The 21,701-nt window shown below is 47.6% G+C and overlaps 1 protein-coding gene across 1 annotated transcript in view; it reads left to right on the top strand.

Moving 5' to 3' along the window:
• The window catches only part of E2f7 (E2F transcription factor 7), a 42,473-nt gene extending 21,105 nt beyond the window's left edge, over positions 1-21,368 (top strand). The window contains exons 6-13 of the mRNA XM_048418413.3: positions 1,073-1,231; positions 2,589-2,723; positions 10,176-10,361; positions 10,854-10,923; positions 11,793-12,267; positions 13,449-13,716; positions 16,459-16,883; positions 18,717-21,368. Of these exons, the coding sequence (XP_048274370.3) occupies positions 1,073-1,231; positions 2,589-2,723; positions 10,176-10,361; positions 10,854-10,923; positions 11,793-12,267; positions 13,449-13,716; positions 16,459-16,883; positions 18,717-18,887 (1,889 nt within the window). The 3' untranslated portion in view covers positions 18,888-21,368. The remainder of the gene's footprint in view (positions 1-1,072; positions 1,232-2,588; positions 2,724-10,175; positions 10,362-10,853; positions 10,924-11,792; positions 12,268-13,448; positions 13,717-16,458; positions 16,884-18,716) is intronic.
• Positions 21,369-21,701: the final 333 nt, after the last annotated feature.

Raw genomic sequence — 21,701 nt, 5'->3', positions numbered from 1 at the left:
CCTGCTTCCCTTTGGTACCATTTAAGTGTGTTTATTTGTTTTTTAATTTCATGTCTTCACTGTTCTTCCTTTTCCCCAACTTCTCTGTCTCCTCTTCTCACTGTAAGCATTGATACCCATCAGTCCCACATCCCCCTATTATGAGGATGGCACATACAGGCATCACTACCTTGCACTATTGGATGCTGGCGAAGGGTAGAATGGTTTTCTTTAGCTCCACAACTTCATGCCATTTAGCTCCGCCCCATAAGGAGGTACTTACCCTATAATCAGAGGAGACAGTCATCTTATCGGGGGTTCTGCCATCCACAGCAGTACACAGATAATCGGTGTCCTGTTTGCGTAAAGGCAGGCCCTACTGTTAGGGTGCTGTCTAGACATAGTGATGACAGAAAAATGGAGTTCTTGGGTTGGGAAGATAGCTGAGGACCTGATTTCAGATCCCCAGTACCTGGGGATAAAGTTAGGCACCTCAGTGGTGTGTGCCTATGATCCTAACGCTAGGGAGGCAGAGGTAATAGGATCCCTGGGGCTCCCTAAACAGTGAGCTCCATGTTCTGTGGGAGACCCTGTCTCAACAAATAAAATTGCAAAGCAGTTGGAGAAGTCGACCTCTGGGCTCCGCGCGCATGCGCTAATATCCGCTCCACGTGAGCATGTACACCCATCCACACGAACACGTACACAACACATAAATGGAGTTCTCGCTTGTGAGAGGAGAGTCGGTGTTCTAAAAGCTGCTCCTGGTCCCTACCCCGTCCTTTTATCTGTCTGCATTCATCTTTTCAGAGCTGCTTAAGGAAACCTGCCATGGGGCTTCTGTTACGTGACGTGAGCATGAACTATTAGGAACAGTGGAAAATCACAGCTCTTTTATGCAAGGCGGGGAGATCCTTCCGATTTCTTTACAGGCTTATTTTTGTGATGTGCTTCCAGTGGCTTCTGCCTGTTACCGGCTGATCCCTCCGCTGGCCGCCTGAGAAATGGCGGAGCTCTGGGGAATTGGTAGCAAAGTCTTTCTTGGGGCAAATCCGCGTTTTGATGATGATTTCTATTCTCTTTCCCGTTTTAGCATCTGCAAACAGTCGGAAAGATAAATCTCTCAGAATTATGAGCCAGAAGTTTGTCATGCTGTTCCTTGTCTCCAAAACCAAGATTGTTACCCTGGACGTGGCTGCCAAAATCCTCATAGAAGAGAGCCAAGATACCCCGGACCACAGTAAATTCAAAAGTAAGAGCTTTCACCTAATGCATGTATCAGCACAAAAGGGCCGGATTGCTGACGCTGCTTCCTGCCTCTGAAATAAATATATCCAGAGAGGGTTTTTATTGACGGTGGTGGTTTTGGAGAAATATGGTCCTTGTGCTCATAAAAGCCCTACGTGCAGTAAACGGTCAATCAGCTAATAGAACCCCCACCAAATCCACGTTAGGTTCCTTTCCCTCCACGGTTATAGTGGACAGGGCCAATCAGAATGCTCCTCCGAGAGCCCGGGAGGGTGTGATCGATTTATTTTTCTCTTTGGTGATGCTACTACATCCGAGACAGAATGCCTGAGTCTTCTCTCCCCTTCTCTCCCCATCCCCCGCCTACTTCTCTGAAGGCTGGAGGTGAAAGTTTTCTGCAGGTAAGCACCCAAGGAATGGCCAGGGCGGGGGTGGGAGGCGGGGACAGGGCTGCTCGAAAGGAAGGAGAGAGTCTCTGGGTGTCGCACCCACGCTTGCACCCTCCTTTCCCTTTGTGCTTAGCTGCAGGGTCCGTGCCCTGGTAAGGAGCCAGGAGCTTATCATTCTCCAGTTGTGCTTTGGTTTTGGCTGGAATAATAGCCATCCTGCGGGTGAAAGCCCAATCCTGTCAGTAACCCTGACGTCAAGTAGACATGTGACCCTTCCTTCAACTCTTGACTAGAAAAGCAGACAGGCCATCTTGTCCTGTTTTTGGACAGACACACCATCTGAGTCGTGTGTTGTTACACACACACACACACACACACACACACACACACACATACACTTCATACATGCATTTTCCAAAGTTTCTCCAACATGCTTTTCCATGCAGATCTCACCCATCACGCCTCTCCGGCCTGGCCGGGGCTTCAGGTGAGCACCTGCTCTCTTTCAAAACTATACCCCATGACCTTGAATCTTCCGTATCCTGTGTACCAGGAGTGTGGCTTCACAGAGACCCTAGGGAATCCCTGTCATTGTCACAGGTCAGCGCCTCAGGCCGGCGCCACCACCTCTTGGCTGGGGGACATGCGGGACAAGCTTTTGTTGGCCACATACCAGAGTGGTATTCACTAAGCCTTTATTTAATCCCTGCCTATCCGCAAAGGGTTCTTACACAAGATGTGACGCTGTGGGAAGGGAAGGGTACATTGTCCTCCCCTGATTTTGTGCGTCTGCGTCTGCTTCGTGTGCGGTGTGCATAGCTCTCCGGCGGTGACACCATGACAGAGCCATCAATCTCACGTCACCTGTCCTCCGGAGGTTCACGTGGTAACCCAGGAATGTTCCCTGTTATGTATACTGAAATGCAATGGTATTGCACACGGCGTGACCATAGCGTGTTTTCTATCTTCAAGCAAAGGTACGCCGCCTCTATGACATAGCCAATGTCCTGACCAGCTTGGCGCTCATCAAGAAAGTGCACGTCACGGAAGAGCGTGGCCGTAAACCAGCCTTCAAGTGGATCGGGCCCGTGGACTTCAGCTCCATCGGTAAGGAGATGGGTTCTGCTGGGGACCTGCTGCGGAATGCCAGCAAAATCGGCCTCTTCCCGGTCTGCAGGTCACACTGAACGTTACACTAATGACGTCACTCTTAGACTGATGAGTACTCTCCCATAAACGTAGGTGCTGGTTACCTCATACACATCAGGAAGGAAAACACTAGGAGACCATGGGTTTACGTAACTGCTAAAGTATACTCATTTGTGAACTTTTATTTTGTTCTGGAACTTTTCCCCAAAAAGTTTGGGACTCCAAATTTAAGGAGACACTTCTGAACTTGGGCGATTTCGACATCCACAAAAGAAGCCACTGTTTTTCAGGGAACTCACACATAGCGTTTAAAAACTGCAATCAGTTACTCACAAAGCCAGCACGAGATAAGGTACCTTCTAAATCTGGTAGGGACGTATCGGATGCCTTTTATGTCATTTAGTTAAAAGGTTAAACGTGCCACGATTTTGCCAAACCATATCGAAGGTTTAACATACGTGCAGTCAGGGACTGGATCCTCTGTGCAATGAACTTTACATAATGCTGCCTGAGCACCAGCCGTTCAGATAAGGTTTGAATTTCCCTTTCCATGTTGGTGTTTTATAACCAGGGCTTATAAAAGATACAGCTCTCTGCCTCCTTGGTAACATATTAGTGTTGGAGGAAGGCCACTTGTTCATCCTGGCCACCCAGAACCAAAATAATCACACAGAAACTGTTATTTAAAACACTGCTTGGCCCATTAGCTCTAGCTTCTTATTGGCTAACTCTTATACCTTAATTTAACCCATCTCCGTTAATCTGTGTATCGCCACGTGGCTGGCTTACCGGCTAAAGTTTCCAGCGTCTGTCTCTGGTGGAGACTACATGGCTTCTCTCAGATTCCGCCCTTCTTTCTCCCAGCATTCAGTCCAGTCCTCCCCGCCTTGCTCTGCTCCACCCCACCCTGTTCTGCTATAGGCTCAAAGCAGTTCTTTATTCATTAATGGTAATCACAGCACACAGAGGGAAATCCCACATCATATTAGGATCTAGATAAAAATCCCCTTAAAATCAAGTATAACCACTTCAAACCAGCAAGAATTTACTGAGTGTAGACTGCAGGCCGTTCACTATACTTAATACCACGAGAGATTTAACCTTTGTGTGGAGTGGTCCCTGCCTACGTGATAAAAAAGACTTAATGGTTTTTGTTGTTTCTGTGCCTTTGGCTTCTCTTCACCTGTGATACCCTCTCCTTATCAGCATTCAAAATAGTCATGCCTTGCTTAGTGATGGGCTTGCATTCTGAGATACACGCCATTAAGATAGAGTTCATGGTTAGGTGACTATGACAGAGTCTACCTACACAAAGTCAATCGGAGGTCCCTAGACGATAAGACTCACGGGAGCAGTGTTCCATAATCTATATCCCTGAACCAGGCATCCTTCTGTGACATACGAATCTGTCATCTTGGCCGTTGAGCTATCTGGTCCAAATACCAACCCTGTGATGTTTTCCCAGGTCTCTTAGAGTAGAGGGTGCCTATGCTGGGCATCTGCAGTTTGGAAGACATCATGGATAACCCTTGCCCTGCACACCGAAGGGCAGATCAGTCTTTTATGTCACTCACTGTCATTGGCTAATAACCTATCAGCGGTGTAGAATTAGCATTGGTTTGGAAGTTAGCAATGAGGTTCTAGACGGGGTGGTCCTGGCTGTATGGAAATTCGGATAATTCAAGTTAACACCTGATCAATTTTGGAATACTTGAAGAATAACACATTTAGGAATAAATCCGACCCATTAGCCATCCCGGTTTAAGTGGAGAGCGTAGGGTAGAAAATGAGGTAAAATGTAATGAGCTGGGAACAAACACACTTTCGGACTGCCCCTAAAGTTGAGCCTAGAAATTCCTACTAGCTCTAACAGAGTCAGCCAGGAGCCTCTAAACACAGATTACAGGAGAAGACTCAAAAGTAGCGATGCCATCGGTAGAGACGCGGACTTCTGAGAAAAGCTAAGGGTTCAGATCTGTGCGCAGCCTGTGAGACCGTGGCTGCTAGAACTCTGTTCCAATACAGGAAGAATGACGTGGAATCAGGTCAGAAACTGCAAACTTATTTCCTCTGTGGTCCCCAGCTCTGTTACCAAGGCTATCAGCAATCCAGCGGCCATATTAAAAAATCCTCGATTTCCTCTTCGCCCCTCAAGGGTCTCACAGTTCAGCTTCTTAACTGTCTTCATCTTTCTCACTGACACAGCAGTTTAGCATATATGGACATTTTCTTTGTAATTTTATTGCAGTATCGCTGGGATGGAGTAAGTAGCACAGATGCAATTTGATGAGTTTTGTATATGTAACTTGGGTTAAATAATCACTGTAATAACTTCCTCACAAATGGTGTGTGTGTGTGTGTGTGTGTGTGTGTGTGTGTGTCTCATCCTTCATCTCCTCCCTACTGGCTTATCCCTAGGTGATTCTCGCTTTGCTTCTGCCGCCCTAGATCTGTGTGTATAATTCTAGAATTAGAAGCGAATTATAGCTGGGTAGTGGTAGTCCACACCTTTAATCCCAGCACTTGGGAGGCAGAGACAAGTGGATCTCTGTGAGTTCGAGGCCAGCCTGGTCTGCAGAGGTAGTTCCAGGATAGGCTCCGAAGCTACAGAGAAGCCCTATCTCAAAAAAAACACAAGAAAGAAGGAGGAGGAGGAGGAAGAGAAGAAGAAGAGGAAGAAGAAGAAGAAGAAGAAGAAGAAGAAGAAGAAGAAGAAGAAGAAGAAGAAGAAGAAGAAGAAGAAGAAGGAAGAAGAAGAAGAAGAAGAGAATTATAAAGGTTGACCTTCATTATTTATGGATCCCACATTTGTGACTGCACACCCACTAAAATTGAGAGTACTCCTGGCATTTTTGGTCATTTGCATGCATGCAAAACAGCAACAACAACAAAGAGAGGGGAAAAAATCGACTTTCCCGGTGGGCACGCTCCTGGATGTGGCTGGACAGAGCTTCTCATTTCGATTTCACCCTCTGTAGTGTCATGTGCTTATGTCTCTACTTTTCGTGGTGATTTCGCTGCTTAAAATGGCTCCCTAGAGTGTCATCTGCAAGATGGCTGACTATGGATCTACACCTGCCGAGCTTCCTCCATCAACAAAAGATCCAAACAAGGGAAGGCAGAGGCAGTGACCTCCCTGGAGTGCGGTGCAGCCGAAAGTATAGCAGGACGCAGAGGGAGATCACAATAGACTTGTAAATAGTTGAAGTGCACAGTCTGCAGCCAGCCTCCAGTCAATCCTGCATCAAGGGAGAATGAGCAGACTCTGCTCCTGCCCCCAGGCACCTGCACCCTGCAGCGTGTTAAGTAGAAAAGCCGGCAGCCCTCACAGGTACCAGCAGAGAGCCCACCCAGCTTTAAAATTCAGTTCACCTGGCCAGGAAACTAACCAAGTGCTTTAGCCAGCTCAGCCTTGTGACCCAGCCTGGTAACCCTCCTCATCCCAGGAAGTACCCACCCTAAGTAGCTCAGTTTAGAGGTCTCTGCGAAATAGGCGGCTCTTCCTACCATCTTGTTGACCCAGCATCACTAAACATCCATGTCAACCTACAGGAAGCAATTCAGCAACCAGCTAGTGGCTGAAGCCCTCATTGTCACAGTCCTAGTAAGCCCAGGGAAGCTTGACCTACCTACAGAGACACCCCCTCAACCCCGCCATCCCACGGAAAGAGTGGGCCACTCCTCCAGGACTTTAAAAGCAGCCACCCAACCTTCCCTAAGTTGGCTCAGTCCATTGAGACCTCTGGAAAACAGTTCCGTGACCCTCCTCTGGCCCCAAGTAGAAACTAAACAAGCCCTGTTCTAAGCTTCCTCCTAAAGAAGCCCTAAGAAGCAGACAGGACCCCCACCTGCCCTTGTTCAGGCCAGGAAACAACTAGACAGCTGGCCCTGAGCAGACCGACTTCCAGAGGGCCCATGAAGTCACCCGTGCAGCCTTCAGACTGTCACAGGTCGCTCCACCCGTTCGCGGCGGCGCTCAAATACCAGCAGGCACCTTCCTCCTTAACACGCTCTCCTACACTCTCCTGGACTCTACAGGGGCAGCATCACCTACACAGCAGAACAGATGAGCCCCCCACATCTAGAGAGACGCTGCGGGGCGACCGGCAAACGTGCCTCCCAGCTGGCAGTGGGTTGTCACGGGCTCTGTGGCCTTAGCCTCTGAGACACCCACCTGTGTTGCAGATGTTGACTGCAGCTGGAGAAGTTGCGGGACCACCGCCCTAAAACATCTACATGGAACCTAAGCCAAGCAGCCTGTCCGTGTGCCACCCCTGGACATATAGCCTGGAGAGAGTCGGCTGTCGAAGCCACCCTGCAAAACTGGCAGTCGTCAGTAATGCCAGCTGGACAAGTGTCCAGGTCAGCACACAGAGCATTTTTTTAAAAAATGTAATGGGACCCAAACATACTAACTCCTGCAATGGACTCCGAAAAAAAGGAAGTTAATTGCCTGACGGAATTCAAAAGTATATTCGAAGAAATCTAATGAGCTTTGAAAGTTTATAGATGATTCGGTGGGATTAGGAAACTAGATTATTGTGTGAATAAGAAACTTAGCAAGGAGCTGGAGATGAAGTGAAAACCGAAAAGAAACCTTGGAACCAAATAGCAATTTGAAAAAGTCAAGCGGTTCAGCCGCAGAATAGATTACACTGAACGGATTCTGAACTTGGCGTTCTTTGAACAGGACAGGTTAAAAGGAACAAAGGGAAAAAAAAGAGAAACTTAATGCCTTTGTAACTTCCTCAGCCATAAGTAAGCAAGCGTTCATGTGATTGTATTCCAGAAGGGGAGGGACAGGGAAGAGCCTGAGAAACCAACACCGGGGTAGAAATTGCTGTCAAGTCCTTGAGTTTTGGGGACGATACAGAAATCCAGTCTCAGGAAGCACCCAGGCACACAACCTAAGAGACCGGACAACTCCCCCAAGCTCTCTGATCTCCAGTGCACTCTGTGCACGCACGCAAAACTCTAAAATAAATGCAATAACATTTAAATGCCTAAAGTAGTCTTAACATTAGAAGCAAAGGATAAGTATATCTTGCGGATATAAAACATACTAGCGGAGTAGAAGAAAAGAATCAAACTTAATTGATGTAGCAAACCAAACCTCAAAGACAAAAGGGAAGACGGCCAGAAAAGAGTGAACAAAATAATCAGTATGAATTATTTGTGATGACGGAGAATGTGCACAGATTACCCTCCCAATGATCAGATTTCCTCAGACATAAGTAAGCAGGCATTCACATGATTGTATTCCAGAAGGGGAAGGACAAGAAAGAGCCTGAGAAACCAACACTGATGTAGAAACTGCTGTAGAGTTCGCGAGTCTTGTGAAAGATACAGAAATCCAATCTCAAGGAGCACTCAGACATACACACACACACACACACACACACAATCTAAGAGACCTGACAACAGAAAGTAAAGGAGTAGGCAAAAAATATATATATATATATACCCTGCAGTTAGAAACTGAAATAAGGAGTAGCTATATTTATGTCAGATAAAATAGGGTCAATGTCGCAAATGGTAACAAGAAACAATAGGCATTGAGTCATAAAAGGATCCATTCAGCCAGGAATTTAAATTGTGTTTATGTGTGCACTTAGCGCTGAAGCACCCAAGTATATAAAGCCAACGCTTCTAGGTGTCAAAGGAGAGATGGGCTGTAATGTCACAGTGCTGGCTGGCTTTCCATTCAGCACTCGAGAGGTAGAGACAGGTGATCTCCATAGTTCGAAGCTACCCTGGTCTACAAGGTGGGTTTCAGGCCAGCCAGTGCTAGCTACATTGAGAGACGGTCTCTGAATGAATGAATGAATGAATGAATGAATGAATGAATGAATGACTGCATAGTGGAGGCTTCGCTGCTCTTAGCAATGGGTGTGTCATCCAGATTTTAAATATCAACGAGGGAACATCCTTGTGAAAGTGTACCATTAGAGTAAATGTTAGATGCTTGCTGATGGCAGTTTCTGTCTGTCCTGCCCTGCGAACTCTAGCTGCCCGCCACCGTGCCTTGGTCCTCCAGCTGCACCCTCAGCTTGGGGAGACTGTCGGGTTCCTGCACCCCCACATAGAAACATCCTGCCGGCAGTAATTTAGGACAGTCTAAGCTTGCTTAATTTCACGTCTGCACTAAGGGGTCGCCGTCTTCCACATCCCTTGCCTAGTATCCTAAGAGCCACGGTGTATGCATTCCTGGTCGGTGTTTTATTTGATCCAGGAGAGCGGGTAACTGTGATCCCTGGGACTGACTTAACCTATTTCTTCTTCTTTTTGTCTTGTACTTCTGATTTTATAAAGGGACCATATATTGGGCTTTTGTTATACAACAGTGAAAGCCATAAAGATTTATTTTTGGTTCAGTTTCAAAGTCGCATTAGGTCAAAGTGCATTTTCTAAAAGTCTAGCTGGACTTTTTCAGCGTGCCCATTTATAATTAAAATTTATATTTATAGTTAAATTTATAATTTAGTTATTCATAATTATTTATAATTAAAATCTGTATGCTCTGAGCTTATAAGAAACAAGCACAAACAAGGCAGGAACGACGGTCCAGACCGTGGGGACGGCTGCCTGGGCTACAGAAATGTCCGTCTTTCTACACTGCTACCTTGAAGCATAAAATGGTCTTCGGGGCCCAACCTTCCATCCCTATTCTCGTTGTTCATCAGCATTTCAACCCCGACATCTGCTGACTTTATTCCTGTGGTCACTTGGTCACCAAGCCTCTACCTGTGCAAGAAGAAAATAATAAAGCCAAGTAGGAAACTGAGACTCTCCTCTGCATTGCCCTGAAGCTTTGGAGTGAGAAGCTGATCTCGATTCATCCTGAAAGTGTTATCTCAAAGTACACACGCGGAGCTGAACATGGCCGGGTTCCCTTTGCTGCCGGACCCTCACCCAGCATGAAAATGTCGGGCCTGTTCTAATTCAAGTTGCAGAACATCTTGCTCCACTTCGGGTGCAGTTGGGATAATTTTAGGATACATATGGGTTCGTTCTCACATTGTAGTTAGCCATTTTTCTTTTTTCCAGTATATGGAAAGGAATTGGGGTTTGAGATAGGTCATAAAATTCCTTTAATTCTCTTAGTTTTTTTTTTTTATTTATAGGATAACTCCATTTCAATTGTAAGTTCAAAGCCATCTCTTTATTTTTTATTTTTATTTCACGTGCTTTGGACTTTTGCCTGCCTGCATGTCTGTGTGGGGTGTCGAATCCCTTGGAACTGGAGTTCCAGACGTTTGTGAGCTGTGGGTGTTGGGAATCGAACCTGAGTTTGCCAGAAGAGCAGCCATCTCTCCATCCGCTCAAAACCATCTCTTTAAAAGGTGAAAATTACCCAAGAGTGTAAATGTGTAACAGCTCTGCCTTTCTTCTCTGCTTTTCTCTCCCTAGACGAAGAACTTCTGGATGTCTCTGCCTCTGTCTTACCGGAATGGAAGAAAGAAACGTATGGCCAGATTCGCATGTGTGCAAAACAGAGGCTGGCTCGGTACGGTTCCTTTAACACGGTTCAGACGACTGAGAAGATAGAGAGGAAAGTGAGCTCGGAGCCCAGCAGCCCACAGGGAGGAAAACAAGGTACCGGCCCTCGCCCCACCTCTGGAGTCCGTCAGTTGCCATGGAAAAGTAACCTTGGTGATACGCAGGCGTTTTCAAATGATCTCTCTGGACCATGCCGTTTTTCTCAACAGCCAACTCTTGGCTTGCCTGAAGTCAAACAATTATTGGCTGCAAAAGAGACGCTGACTTCACAGTGTGTGAGCGTAGCCCCACGCCTGAAATTGATCCAGTCGGCCTTGATCAATTGGCTTGCTATGCCTGGCCCCTTTGATATATCACAGAAGTTTATAACTTGGGAAACAACATTTGTTTTGCTCTCCTACTTACTCTTAATGAGACCTGAAATCATCGTTAATAGCTAACGTCTGGAAATTGCCCTTTTTGAAACAAAGCCAGAGCGGATTTGGAGTGGTCTTCACAACCCCTCAGCCCCGAGGAATGGTCTGTGTTGTTTGTGTCTGTGCGGCAAGGCTCCCGCTGCATCTGTTAACCCTTCACCTTCCCTTTCAGGATCAGCCTATTCCCTAGAAATTGGAAGTCTGGCAGCCATCTACAGACAGAAAGTAGAAGACAAATCACAGTAAGTCGCCTTTAAGAACACGGTCAGGTCATGTTGCTGTTCCTGGTGGAGATGGAGAGGTTGACAGCCATGGCCAGCGGACACACCGACGGTCAATAGATTCACTCTGACTTTCAGAGCTCAGTTTCTCTTAGGGAGGTCGTGGTTGGAGAGAAGTACTCAACCTGCAAAACTGGCCTTGGGTGAAGCGGGTCTCAGTCATGTGCGTAGCCAGCAGAAACCCACATCCTCTACTTTCGAGAGGTTAATCTAGTCCAAAACATGAACGAAACACATTCGCATATTGAATAATACGACATATATATAGACGGCCCAAACATTAAAATCTCATGACGGGGCTTAGTTTTGAATGAGGGCTGAGGGCTGCCTAAGCATTCTTTATTAGTACTGAGCAAACGGAGAGGAGAATAACAAAGTACCAGCCTGGTAGATGCGTGCACTTCCTCACTGCCCACTTTCTAGATAATCAAACAGACCTGCAGTGATGTCCAGCTTCACCTCTTTAGAACTCTGAGCTTGGCTTGGGTTCTCCTCATCAGTAAGTGGGAATAGGAGTAGCTATGACTACAGTATGGTACCAAATGCCCGTCAGGGGCCAAGTGCTTGATACTCAATAACCATTAGCTATGGGAGAACCAGTGTCAGCCAGTGGTCGGTCGTCTGAAAGCCCCAACAGCTCTTCCCACATAGACGCTTCATGTCGTCCCTAGCCACCCATCAAAAACTCCTTGGTCTGCCTCTGTGTGTCCAGGGAGGACATTTGAACATCGTCCAAGCAGTCCTGCCTCACTTCTGACATGGGCAGCAGTGAATGGGGCTGTGGTAGAGCTCGGTGACTTGATGGTACTCATCTTTCCTCTTTATTACAGGGGGGAAGCCTTTGCCAGCAAGAGAGTGGTACCTCCAGCAAGCAGCTTGGACCCTGCCCTCCCCGCTGACTCGGAATACTGTGTCAAGCCTTTAGCCCACCCAGTATTTTCTGTTGCTCAGACAGATTTGCAGGCTTCCTCCACGCAGAATGGCCTCCACGGACAAGCAGGTGGCCACGTTCCTACCGCCACCTCAGAGGCAGAGAGCTTGAAGCCTGCTCTGCTCACTGGCCAGCCCCTGGTCTATGTGCCCTCCTCGCTGTTCATGCTGTGTGGGAGCCTGCAGGAGGGACTGTCCCCAGAGCCGAGAGCAGAGGACGATGGTGGCTCAGAAGTCCCGGCTGACCTGTCCTTGGCACCCTCGGCTCAGAAGCGCCTCTGTGAGGAGAGGAATCCCCACAAGGAGGATGAGCCTGCCGTGAAAAGGCAAAGTCAGGAATTTGAAGACAGCCCCTTATCCCTAGTCATGCCTAAGGTAAGGGACTGTGGGTAAATGTGTCTGGTGTCATCTCGTTGGCTCCAAGCTTAATGGAGACAGATGCTCTGAAGCAGTAGACTCTGGTCTAGAAGCGTATTTCATGCCTTCCTCATATATTTAAGGAAGCTCTAGACTGGCTTTCCCAAAACATCTTACCGTAAGATAATACTATAAGAAAAATGACTTTTATTTTAACAAAATAAAAAAGTCACAATTCTTACGAAAAGCCGAAAAAGTGTAGAGAAGAAAAAAGCTTACCCGTTTTAGTACGGGGTAGTAGTCAATGTTAGTGTGTTCATGTATTCCATCCCAGCATTGTTTTATGAACTTAAATAAACAAGTTTGGAATCATGAGAGTTTGGAATCATTTGGGCCCTGGAAACAGTGGGGTACCTGGATCAGGGATGTGAATGGCCCTGGAAAGCTGGCTCTGGGCTGGGTCAGTGCTCTGCGCTGCCCAGCGATCCTGGTTCCGTAGCTACGGAATGAAAAGGACAAAAAGATGAGATGTCTGCATCCCCCTCCCCACAGTAGCCACGCCCATCCCCCCTCCCCACAGTAGCCACGCAGAAGTTAATGAGGTAGAACCAACCAGTGAGGCTGGGAAAACCAGAGCGCGTTCCTCTCAGCAGCGTGCTGTGGGTTGACTCGGCGCGCTGCATGGAGATTACTCTAGTAAGAGCCTTTCCCTTCTACCTTTCTCCTGCCAAAGTGTTTTTTTCTTCTAGTTTTATATATAGTTCAGCATTGCAGATTAGAAGTGTGAGGAGGAGATGGAGTTGATAAGAATGGGAGGGAGATACCAGCAGGTAGAGGAGAGAGTAACCAGAATGCATCATGTACTTGCGTGAAATTGTCAAAGAAGTAACTTTAACAAAAAGTAAATCAAATTTTAATTTGAGGCCGACAGTGGTGGCGCACACTTTTAATCCCAATGCTCAGGATGCAGAGGCAGGCGGATCTCTGTGAGTTCGAGGCCAGCCTGGTCTACAGAACTAGTTTTAGGACAGCTAGGGCTCTTACACAGAGAAACTCTGTCTCAAAAACCTGAGCCATTAATCCAAGCGACACCTGGCTGTTTTCTCGTCTATATGCTATCAATTTTAAGAGAACTCTTCTAAAACTGACTCCTGGAATCCTGACGTGGCTTCTCTGCTTTCTGGTTTGGTCATGCTTAGAGACCCTCAAACTCCACAGCCCTCGTCTCTCCTGGGACTGCGGGAGACAGGAGATCTACGCCCCTGGAAGCCGCCGCCTGTGAAAAGGGTCAGCTCCCGGCAGATGAAGAAGTTTCAGGAAAGGCCGTGGCCAACTGCTGCTTCCTTGCTTCTGCGTGTGGAAACCCGTCGAGAAATCCAGACGCGGAAAAGCCTGCAAACGGAACCGGAAATGACGTCACCAAAGACCCCGCCCTGCTGCAGTATCTGTACGTGCAGTCTCCAGCAGGTAAGGGATGCCCGTGCGGGTGACACCATGCGCGCCCATCTCTGCCCGTGTCGCCTGACCAGGGAGAGCAGTAAATTGTCGGGCTGCGCCCATCTCACTCCCAGTCTCCACAAACAAAGGACGAGGCTCCTGTCCTCTGTTCAACAGCTACGGGGGTAATGGGATACATTTTAAATGCGTTACACTTTATCTGACCGAGAAACCGCCCGTTTAAAAGACAAGTTTATTTTTTGATTCAAGCAAATCTGGCACGGGTTCAGACTCACAGTATGCATGTGTCGGCGATTGTGCACAGCCGGCATTCCGATTTTCAGGGTCGAGCAGTCCCGAGTACGTCACCGTGATCTACAATAAGAGGACTTGACATTTAAAACCACTCATTACCTAAAATAAGCACTCAGATATTCTCGTTAGTAGAAGAATAGTAATCGCACCGGCTTCTCTGGAGTGCTGCGAAACTGAACTGGAGCTAATAAATCTAAAGCACCTAGACCGTGACAGTACTAGCACTTACTAAGACTCAGTAGGTCATGTTGTTATTTCGACTAAACCGAATTAGAGCGAAAAGCTGGTCAGGTTTGTCCTATGTACGTCAAGTTGTTCTTGATACAGAGATACTGTATTAGCTGCTTTTCTGGGTTAGAAGGGAATACTTGGGAACAGTTTAAAGAAGGGAAGGTTTATTTTGGCGTGTGGGCTGGGAGGGCGTGGCCAAAGGAGCACAGCTGCTTACATTGTGTCTGCAGAGGTCATCGCTTTGGCAGTATAGAATTGTGTACTGCAATTAGAAGGATGCAATCTGTGAAGCATTCCATATTAAAAATAAAAGAAGACCCGGGAGGGTGGGATGCTGCTTCCTACCAGCTTTCTAGATTTCATTCAGGCCAGGACCTCAGCCAAGGGGCTGTCTCTGCCCACGTTTAGGGGGCATCTTCCCTCCTCGGTGATCCTCCAGTGCAACAGCCTGACAGCCGGTCAGGCGTGTCTCTTAGACGCTTCCCAATTCCGTCAGGTTGATAACAATGATTGGCCACCAGGTTTCTGAAATGCCTTCGGTCCAGTCCCGTGCTGGCTTCAGTCTGGTCTGCCAGGCAGAGGAGAAAGGTGTTTCTTCATCTGCCATGTCCTCAGCTTGCGTTGTTGCCTCTGGGACGGCTCAGTGTTGAGGACACTTTAATATGGAAGCCCAGACTCGTCCGCTGCAGAACTGAAATCATAGCGCAATATGGGATTTTTGTTTGGTTGGTCTCTTTGGCTTTTTTTTTAATTCTATTTCTCAACCATAAACCGTTATTAGGCGATTGAGGGAAAAACGTGGACTCCTCAGAATGTTTCAAAGCGGACAACTTAGTAAATAGGTGTATAAAGAAACAATTCCAGTAAGATTAAAGTAAAAAGTCCAGTTTTTAGTTGTTCACCCTAATAAGAAGACCCAGTAGCAACTGGGCAGCAGTGCCACACGCCTGTAATCCTAGCACTAGGGTGGCAGAGGCAGACAGATCTCTGAGTTCGAGGCCAGCCTGGTCTACAGAGTGAGTTCCAGGACAGTCAGGACTACACAGAGAAATAAGATACCCAGCGGCAAGTCCAGAATGCCTCACACTTCCAGAGCTGTGATTGTTAAACATGATAATAAGACCTTCAGTCTAGAGTCCCGGAACCTGGCTGTGTGTGTGGGTTACGGGCAGAGGTCCTCAGGCACCACCACCCCCTTTTCGTTGCGTTTTGTTTTGTTTTAACCAATCTCTTTTTGGATTGGAACTCACCCAATAGGCTATGCTGCCTATTTGTCCACTGAGCCCTAGGGGTCATGTCATGCTCGTCCTCCCCATTCCCATCCAGACCACTCCTCCCCCCACTACCACCTCCCTGGTGCTGAGATTGCAAGTAGGCACCAGCATGCCTGACTTCGGGGGAGGGCTTCTTGTTTATTTGCTTACAGGGCTCAGATCTAGGTCCTCTTCCTTGAGTGCAGCACTTTCTCAAGAGAACGATCTCTCCAGGCCCCACGTCTGTACTTTTCAGTAAAGCCAAAGTATCATTCATACACTTAGGAATTCTTGCTTGTGATCCCTGAGGGAAATAGAAATTTTCAGCTAGAAGTTCATAGCAATAAAAGTAGAGGTTTTCGCACCGAAATTTTATTTTCCCCTTCATTTTGGATTCGGTGCAGTCCCTACTAAAACCGCTCAACAGGAGGATGAAGAGGTGGTTAAGGTGTTTATTGAGTCCGCATGAAGACCCGGTTCAAATCCCCAGAGCCCACACAAAACTGGGCATGGGGGTGCATATCTCCACATTCCCCGCACTCCTGTGAGAAATGGGAAACTGAGGCAGGAGAATCCCCAGAAGCTCTCGGGACAGCTAGCCTGGTCTGTGTGGTAGTAAACAAGACACCCCGCTTCAGAGTAGAAGGTGGACCCAGCACCCAAAGTTTTCCTCTTATGACCACACCCACCCACATTCACATGTGAATGCACGCATCCCCGGAGAAAGAAATGAAAGAGTTCTCCATGGGCACTGACCACAAGACCCTGCATGTAAAGGCTGACATGCAATCTTGTCGCCGATGTGATGTACCGTGCCTGCTGGAAGTGCACAGCCAGGATGCTCACCCTGGCCAGAGAGAAGGCTCCATCATGCGTAGATCTAGTCTGGACTCCGCTGGAGGAGCCATGAGGGATATGCACATGAAGGGGATCTTGTCCTGTGGTTTTTCACCTGGTTCTCCTTCTGTTTCAGGGTTAAATGGCTTCAACATGCTCTTACCAGGCAATCAGACCTCCCATGCTGTGGGGCCGTCACCGGTGGGTCAGCTGCCGTCCTTCGGTGTTCCCTGCATGTTCTTGCCGTCTCCAGGCTTGGCCCCCTTCCCAGTTCTCTATTCTCCGGCGCTACCCGCGCCCATTTCTTCAGCCCCTGCCACTCTCCCAAACACCGGACCCATGAATTTCGGCTTGTCCACCCTGGGATCCACAGCGCACCTTCTCCTCAGCCCCGCAGCCATGGTCAACCCGACGACGCCCACCATCCCTTCCTCAGATTCTCAGCTTCAGTGTCAGCCCTCACTCAACCTTAGCCCAGGAATGCCAGGCTCACATGGCGGCATCCATCCCGAGTCCCCCAGTTACAGGAGACATCCGGTGTCAATGGTAAAAGTAGAACAGGTAAGACCCGAGGCTTGGTCACTCCCTGATGGGGTGTGCCTGCATAGAATTAGCTTTCTTCTCAGTCACTTGACCGATGCAGTGGTATTACCTCGGGTCCTGCCTGGTTTTCAGTGTGAACTGTGTTACCTGCTTCTTCTACAGAGCACTGGGCTCCAAGGCAAGAGATGTCATGCTTTAAGACAAATGTTTTCAGTTTGCTGAGGGTAGAAGGAGCGTTCTTAGGCATGGTTATAATTGATCTCTGCACTTGGACAGTTTCCTGACCTGGCATTCATCTCCTCAGACTGTTTGAGGAGACTATCTTAACTTTAATGTTGCGGCTGTAGGACAGCCTGGGAGGTTGGGTTGCACACACACTCCTGAAAACACACACAGACAATCACTGTCCCCGTAGTCAGTGCTGTGTTTGTCTCTCAGATTCTTTTGTCGTCGAGCCTCTTCCATTCTTGTGACACCGTGTTCACAGTCACCATTTCCTCTCAAGGAACGTTATTATGTGTGACTAAAAGTAGCGGGAGGTAGGTTCTTCAGAGGTTCAGAAGTCTGCTGTATGTTTAAATAATCACATTAGTTTTCAGACACGATTTTATTTTGGTTCAGTTTTTTGCAGCGCTGGAAGTCAAACCTTGGGCCACACGTCAACTAGACAAATGTTCTGCCACTGATCCACACTCCTTGCCCAACATAGGCTTTTTCAAAAAATAATATTTTTATTAAATCTTTGAGGATTTCCCTGCAGTGTATTGGGATGGTTTTCATCCCCTCCCGTCCACGTCCAGCTTGGTTTTCGCCCCCTCCGTCTTTCTAAGCTCCCTGAGTCCACTCTGTGTTGGCCAGTCCTTCCTGGGCATGGGGCCTGCCCCGGAGTGTGGTCAGTGCGGCTGGTGTCACAGCGTCAAAGAGCATTGCCCCTCCCTCTCACAGCAGCTGGCCGATGCCAGGAGCTCCCCAGCTAGTGTTGGGATAATGTGCCCACCTCCTCCACATACCCCACTTTCTTAAATTCAGGGCCTCTATCTCCTTAACTGTTGTTACACATATGTTACGTATTCCTAAATATGTATGTGAAATTTGCTCAGTCCTGTGATGGTACTTGTGTGTATAATTTCAGGACTGACCACTTGGTACTGGATAGCCAATTTGGGTGCTCTTCCCTGAAAAACACGATTTTTCCCACTCCCCGCCTCCGTAGTTACCTATCGTTCAGTGTCTCGTGTTGTGGCCCTCTGAGACAAACTTTGGTTCGACTTGAGTTTACATATGGCTCTTTTGTGTGCTGTCATCTACCTGTCATCCACCTGTCTACCTTTTGAGAGCTAATTGTGGACCAGGCACTGATCCGGGCAGTGTTGGTAGAGAATCAGCAGGATCGTCCTCCCTTCCATTGTAGGGCACATAGAGAGGATGACTATTAGCAAAAGGGACCACAGACACACAGCGTGCTTGCTTTGCATCTTCTAAGGTACTCTACCAAGATTTTCTCACTTAATTCTTCTAGCCCTATGAAGTTGTTATTCACCCCTGATGGGGATGCAGACACTGAGGGACACAGAGGTGAAATAATTTAATTTGTCCAGTATCACACAGCTAAGTGATGGCAGAGCCCAGGGCCTGGCTCTAGACCTTGGCCACATCAGTACCATTTTTGATAGGCTGTGCTTTTCTGTATCTGAGATACTCATGCATTGTGCTCAGGGTTGGATGGTGGGAAGCCCTTAATGGGAAAGCAGAGCAGAATGGACAGGCAACCTGGTGACTCCTCGCAGGAAGAGATTCCCGTCTTGGAGCCTGAAACATCATTTCACTTCTGCTTTTGCTCTTTCTGTCCAGTCTCCTGCACCAGCGACTCCCAAGAGCATCCACCGAAGACACCGGGAGACATTTTTCAAGACTCCCGGCAGCCTTGGCGACCCTGTTTTTAGGAGAAGAGAAAGGAACCAATCCCGAAACACTAGCTCGGCCCAGAGACGACTCGAAATCTCAAGCAGCGGGCCTGACTAACCTGCTGCGTCAGTGGGTGGGGAGGCCTCAGCCCCTGAAGTTTCCCACGTGCCAGACAATGTCCTAAGTGGAACACACACAGGCTGTCCTGGTCCTCTGTGTCCTTGCTCTCTGGCATCCACTGGTTCTGCGAACTTCCCAGTTATCATGACTCACCTATTTGCCTGAAAGTAATTATTACTAATTATGCATCTAACACCAGCTAGAGTTCGGGCTCCACCTGTCACCACGGCAGTACCGACCGACTGGTGTGGTCGGCTTCGAGAATCGTCCGAGTGCCGGAAGTCAGTCCTGACAGGCTGCTGGAGCCTTGCAGTGTTTCTGAAGTCGGGGGGGCTGTCTAGCACTTAAGCGGGGCAAGCGTTGGCGATGTGCGTCTCACTGCCCTGAGTGAGTCTGTAGTGAGAACTTTCTCTGCAGCCTAAAACACACTACTGCATCCTCAGGCTCCGGAGAGCCACCTTCAGTGACGAATCCTATGGTGTTATTTATTTTGTTCCTGAAGTGGGACTTCCTGAACAAAGTTTACAGCATCAGTCTAACACGTATTTTTTTTTCAGGGTATCACGACTTGAATGTTTAAGACTTTTTTTTTTGTATAATTTGCCCTGCACTTATTCTACAACTTATTAATAATGTGGATAAATGTATATACGTGACAGATGTCAAGACCAAATTAACTGTGAATGCTCCTCCACCTAGCTATTGATGGGTGAACTGTGCTCAACCCGACTGGGGACACAGGAGCAGAAACTTAAGTCTAGGTGCCTTGTGGCTGTTTCCCCGGTAACCATGAACAGTGAGGTTTTACTGTTTGTTTAAAACAAAACCAAACCTACTGTGCTCAGCTTCCTTTGCTCCATTCCATGCCCTGTGGTTTTTAAGTTGAACGTTCACTGTCCAGTGTCAGGTGTGTGCCTTCTCACGGTTGCCATTTGTAGTCAGCTGAATCAGGAAGGAACGGAGGATACTGGAACCAGGTGAGAGTGTTGGTTGAATTATGAAGCATATTGATAACAGAAACATACAGAGCAATAGCTAAGTCTTGTATTTTTCATTTACCGATTTTCCTCGGATTTGGAAAGAGAAGAGGGAAAATGGGCACATTCTGCCCCTTTCCAAGAGTGTCCGTAAGTTCTGTGGCCCAGAAAAGGAATGGCGGGCACAGGGGTTGGCTGTGCCAACAGGTACAGTCTTGGAAGCTGTTGCGCGCCTCCCTTTGTGAGCCACGTTGCTTTAGGGTTCCACATTGATTGGTGTTTTTACCTCAGTCTTCTCTCTTCGGAGTAAACCTCCTGTTCTTTTCCACTCCCTTTTCCCTCTTTTCTTCCTATGGTCTTCTCTTTAAACTTAGATTTAGAGTCTTACTGTAAGGCTACCTTTTCTCTGTATTTTTTTGTGCCCTGTGAAATACCATATAAAAGTATAAAAAATATTAATTTAAGAGAGGCTGAACAACATAGTTTTATATTAAGTACAGGACATCTGTGGTCAACACTAAGCTTCTAAAGTTGCAAAATGGCATTACTCCCCTTTTCAAAAGTTGGTTTTTCCTTGAGTTAGGTGAAAATTGCATGGCGACAATGACTCCAAACCCACACCGCTGGTTCCTTTCCGGAACGGGGAAATCACCCTTTCGCAGATAATCGAACACGCAACCAGAGGGTCCGCTGAAGCCTCGGGCGTGTAAAACCCGTCGTGCTTATGAACTGCCACAAAGCATTTTCTTCGAGACGTCCACATTTCCGTCGAAACACAAACCTCTTCCCTTGTTCCCGGACAATGTTCATTAATTTTAACTGTGTGCTGTTCTTTTCTATTTGAGCTTTTACTGTTTGTGAATTGACCACATGAACCTCAGAGAATTTGTGATTCTTGAGAGGGCGTTGAGAAGCAGTTTCATCAGCGAAAGGCTAAGTTACTTCTGTGGTAGGGTTCCGCATGCTCTGACTTTTGACTCTTCCAGAAGGACTGGTACCCTTGGCGGCTGCCCGGCTGACCTTGAGTCCCTGGGGCAGAGAAGCAGTCTCATTTAGGGCAAGAAGAAATAACTGTTAGCGATCCTGCAGAGGATGTGAGCTCTGAGTCGGCACGGAGGGGGTGCGCGGCCTCAAATGATGCTGTCCAGGGTGTGCGGAAACCCTTAGCATTCTGGTACAAGAGTTGGGGGTATAACTTTTATACTTGAACCTACCTACCAAGTTTACATTGCTCAATCTAAGGTGCTATTTCTGTATTTAAATAACGTTAATATAAGGCTGCTTCCTGCTTACCTCTTTGCACTGCTAGGCTTTTGTAGGTGCTAATATTATTGCTGCTGGCCGCTCTGGTTTTCATGATTTTTGGCTCTGCTCTTCCTAGTGGCTATGTTATCTGTAGCCATGTGCTTGTAACTTTCCGACATGTAAGCCAGTCTTTCCTTTTAGAAAAAATACTAAGCTTTATAAAGTAGCAATGATAATAAAGGCATTTAGTAAGAAATGTTATATTTTTTAATCGTTTTCATTTATTGTGTGTGTGTGTTGGTGGTAGTATGCCATGGCACGTGGGTGGCGGTCGAGCGATGTAGGAGTCCATTAACCCCTCAATTGTGGGTCCTGGTTGGGCTCACTGGCAAGCACCTTTGCCTGCTGAGCCACCCCATGGGCCCTGTGTATTTCCTGGTGGGTTTTCTCGGCTACTGCTTATTGTAAAATTGCTAACAGTGGCCATAACAGCCACATGGATGCTTCCTATGGCTCTCACACACCAGAGATAGCTGTCTCGGGCTGACCTGAGAGCTTGGGAGGGTTAGGACCATGCTGCTGGCCTTGC

This window comes from Myodes glareolus, chromosome 26 (genome assembly GCF_982192425.1).
Source record: "Myodes glareolus chromosome 26, mMyoGla1.1, whole genome shotgun sequence".
NCBI classification, from domain to species: domain Eukaryota; kingdom Metazoa; phylum Chordata; class Mammalia; order Rodentia; family Cricetidae; genus Myodes; species Myodes glareolus.
The sequence above is the reverse complement of the archived record's forward strand: the minus strand, read 5'-3'. Positions and strand labels throughout refer to the sequence as shown.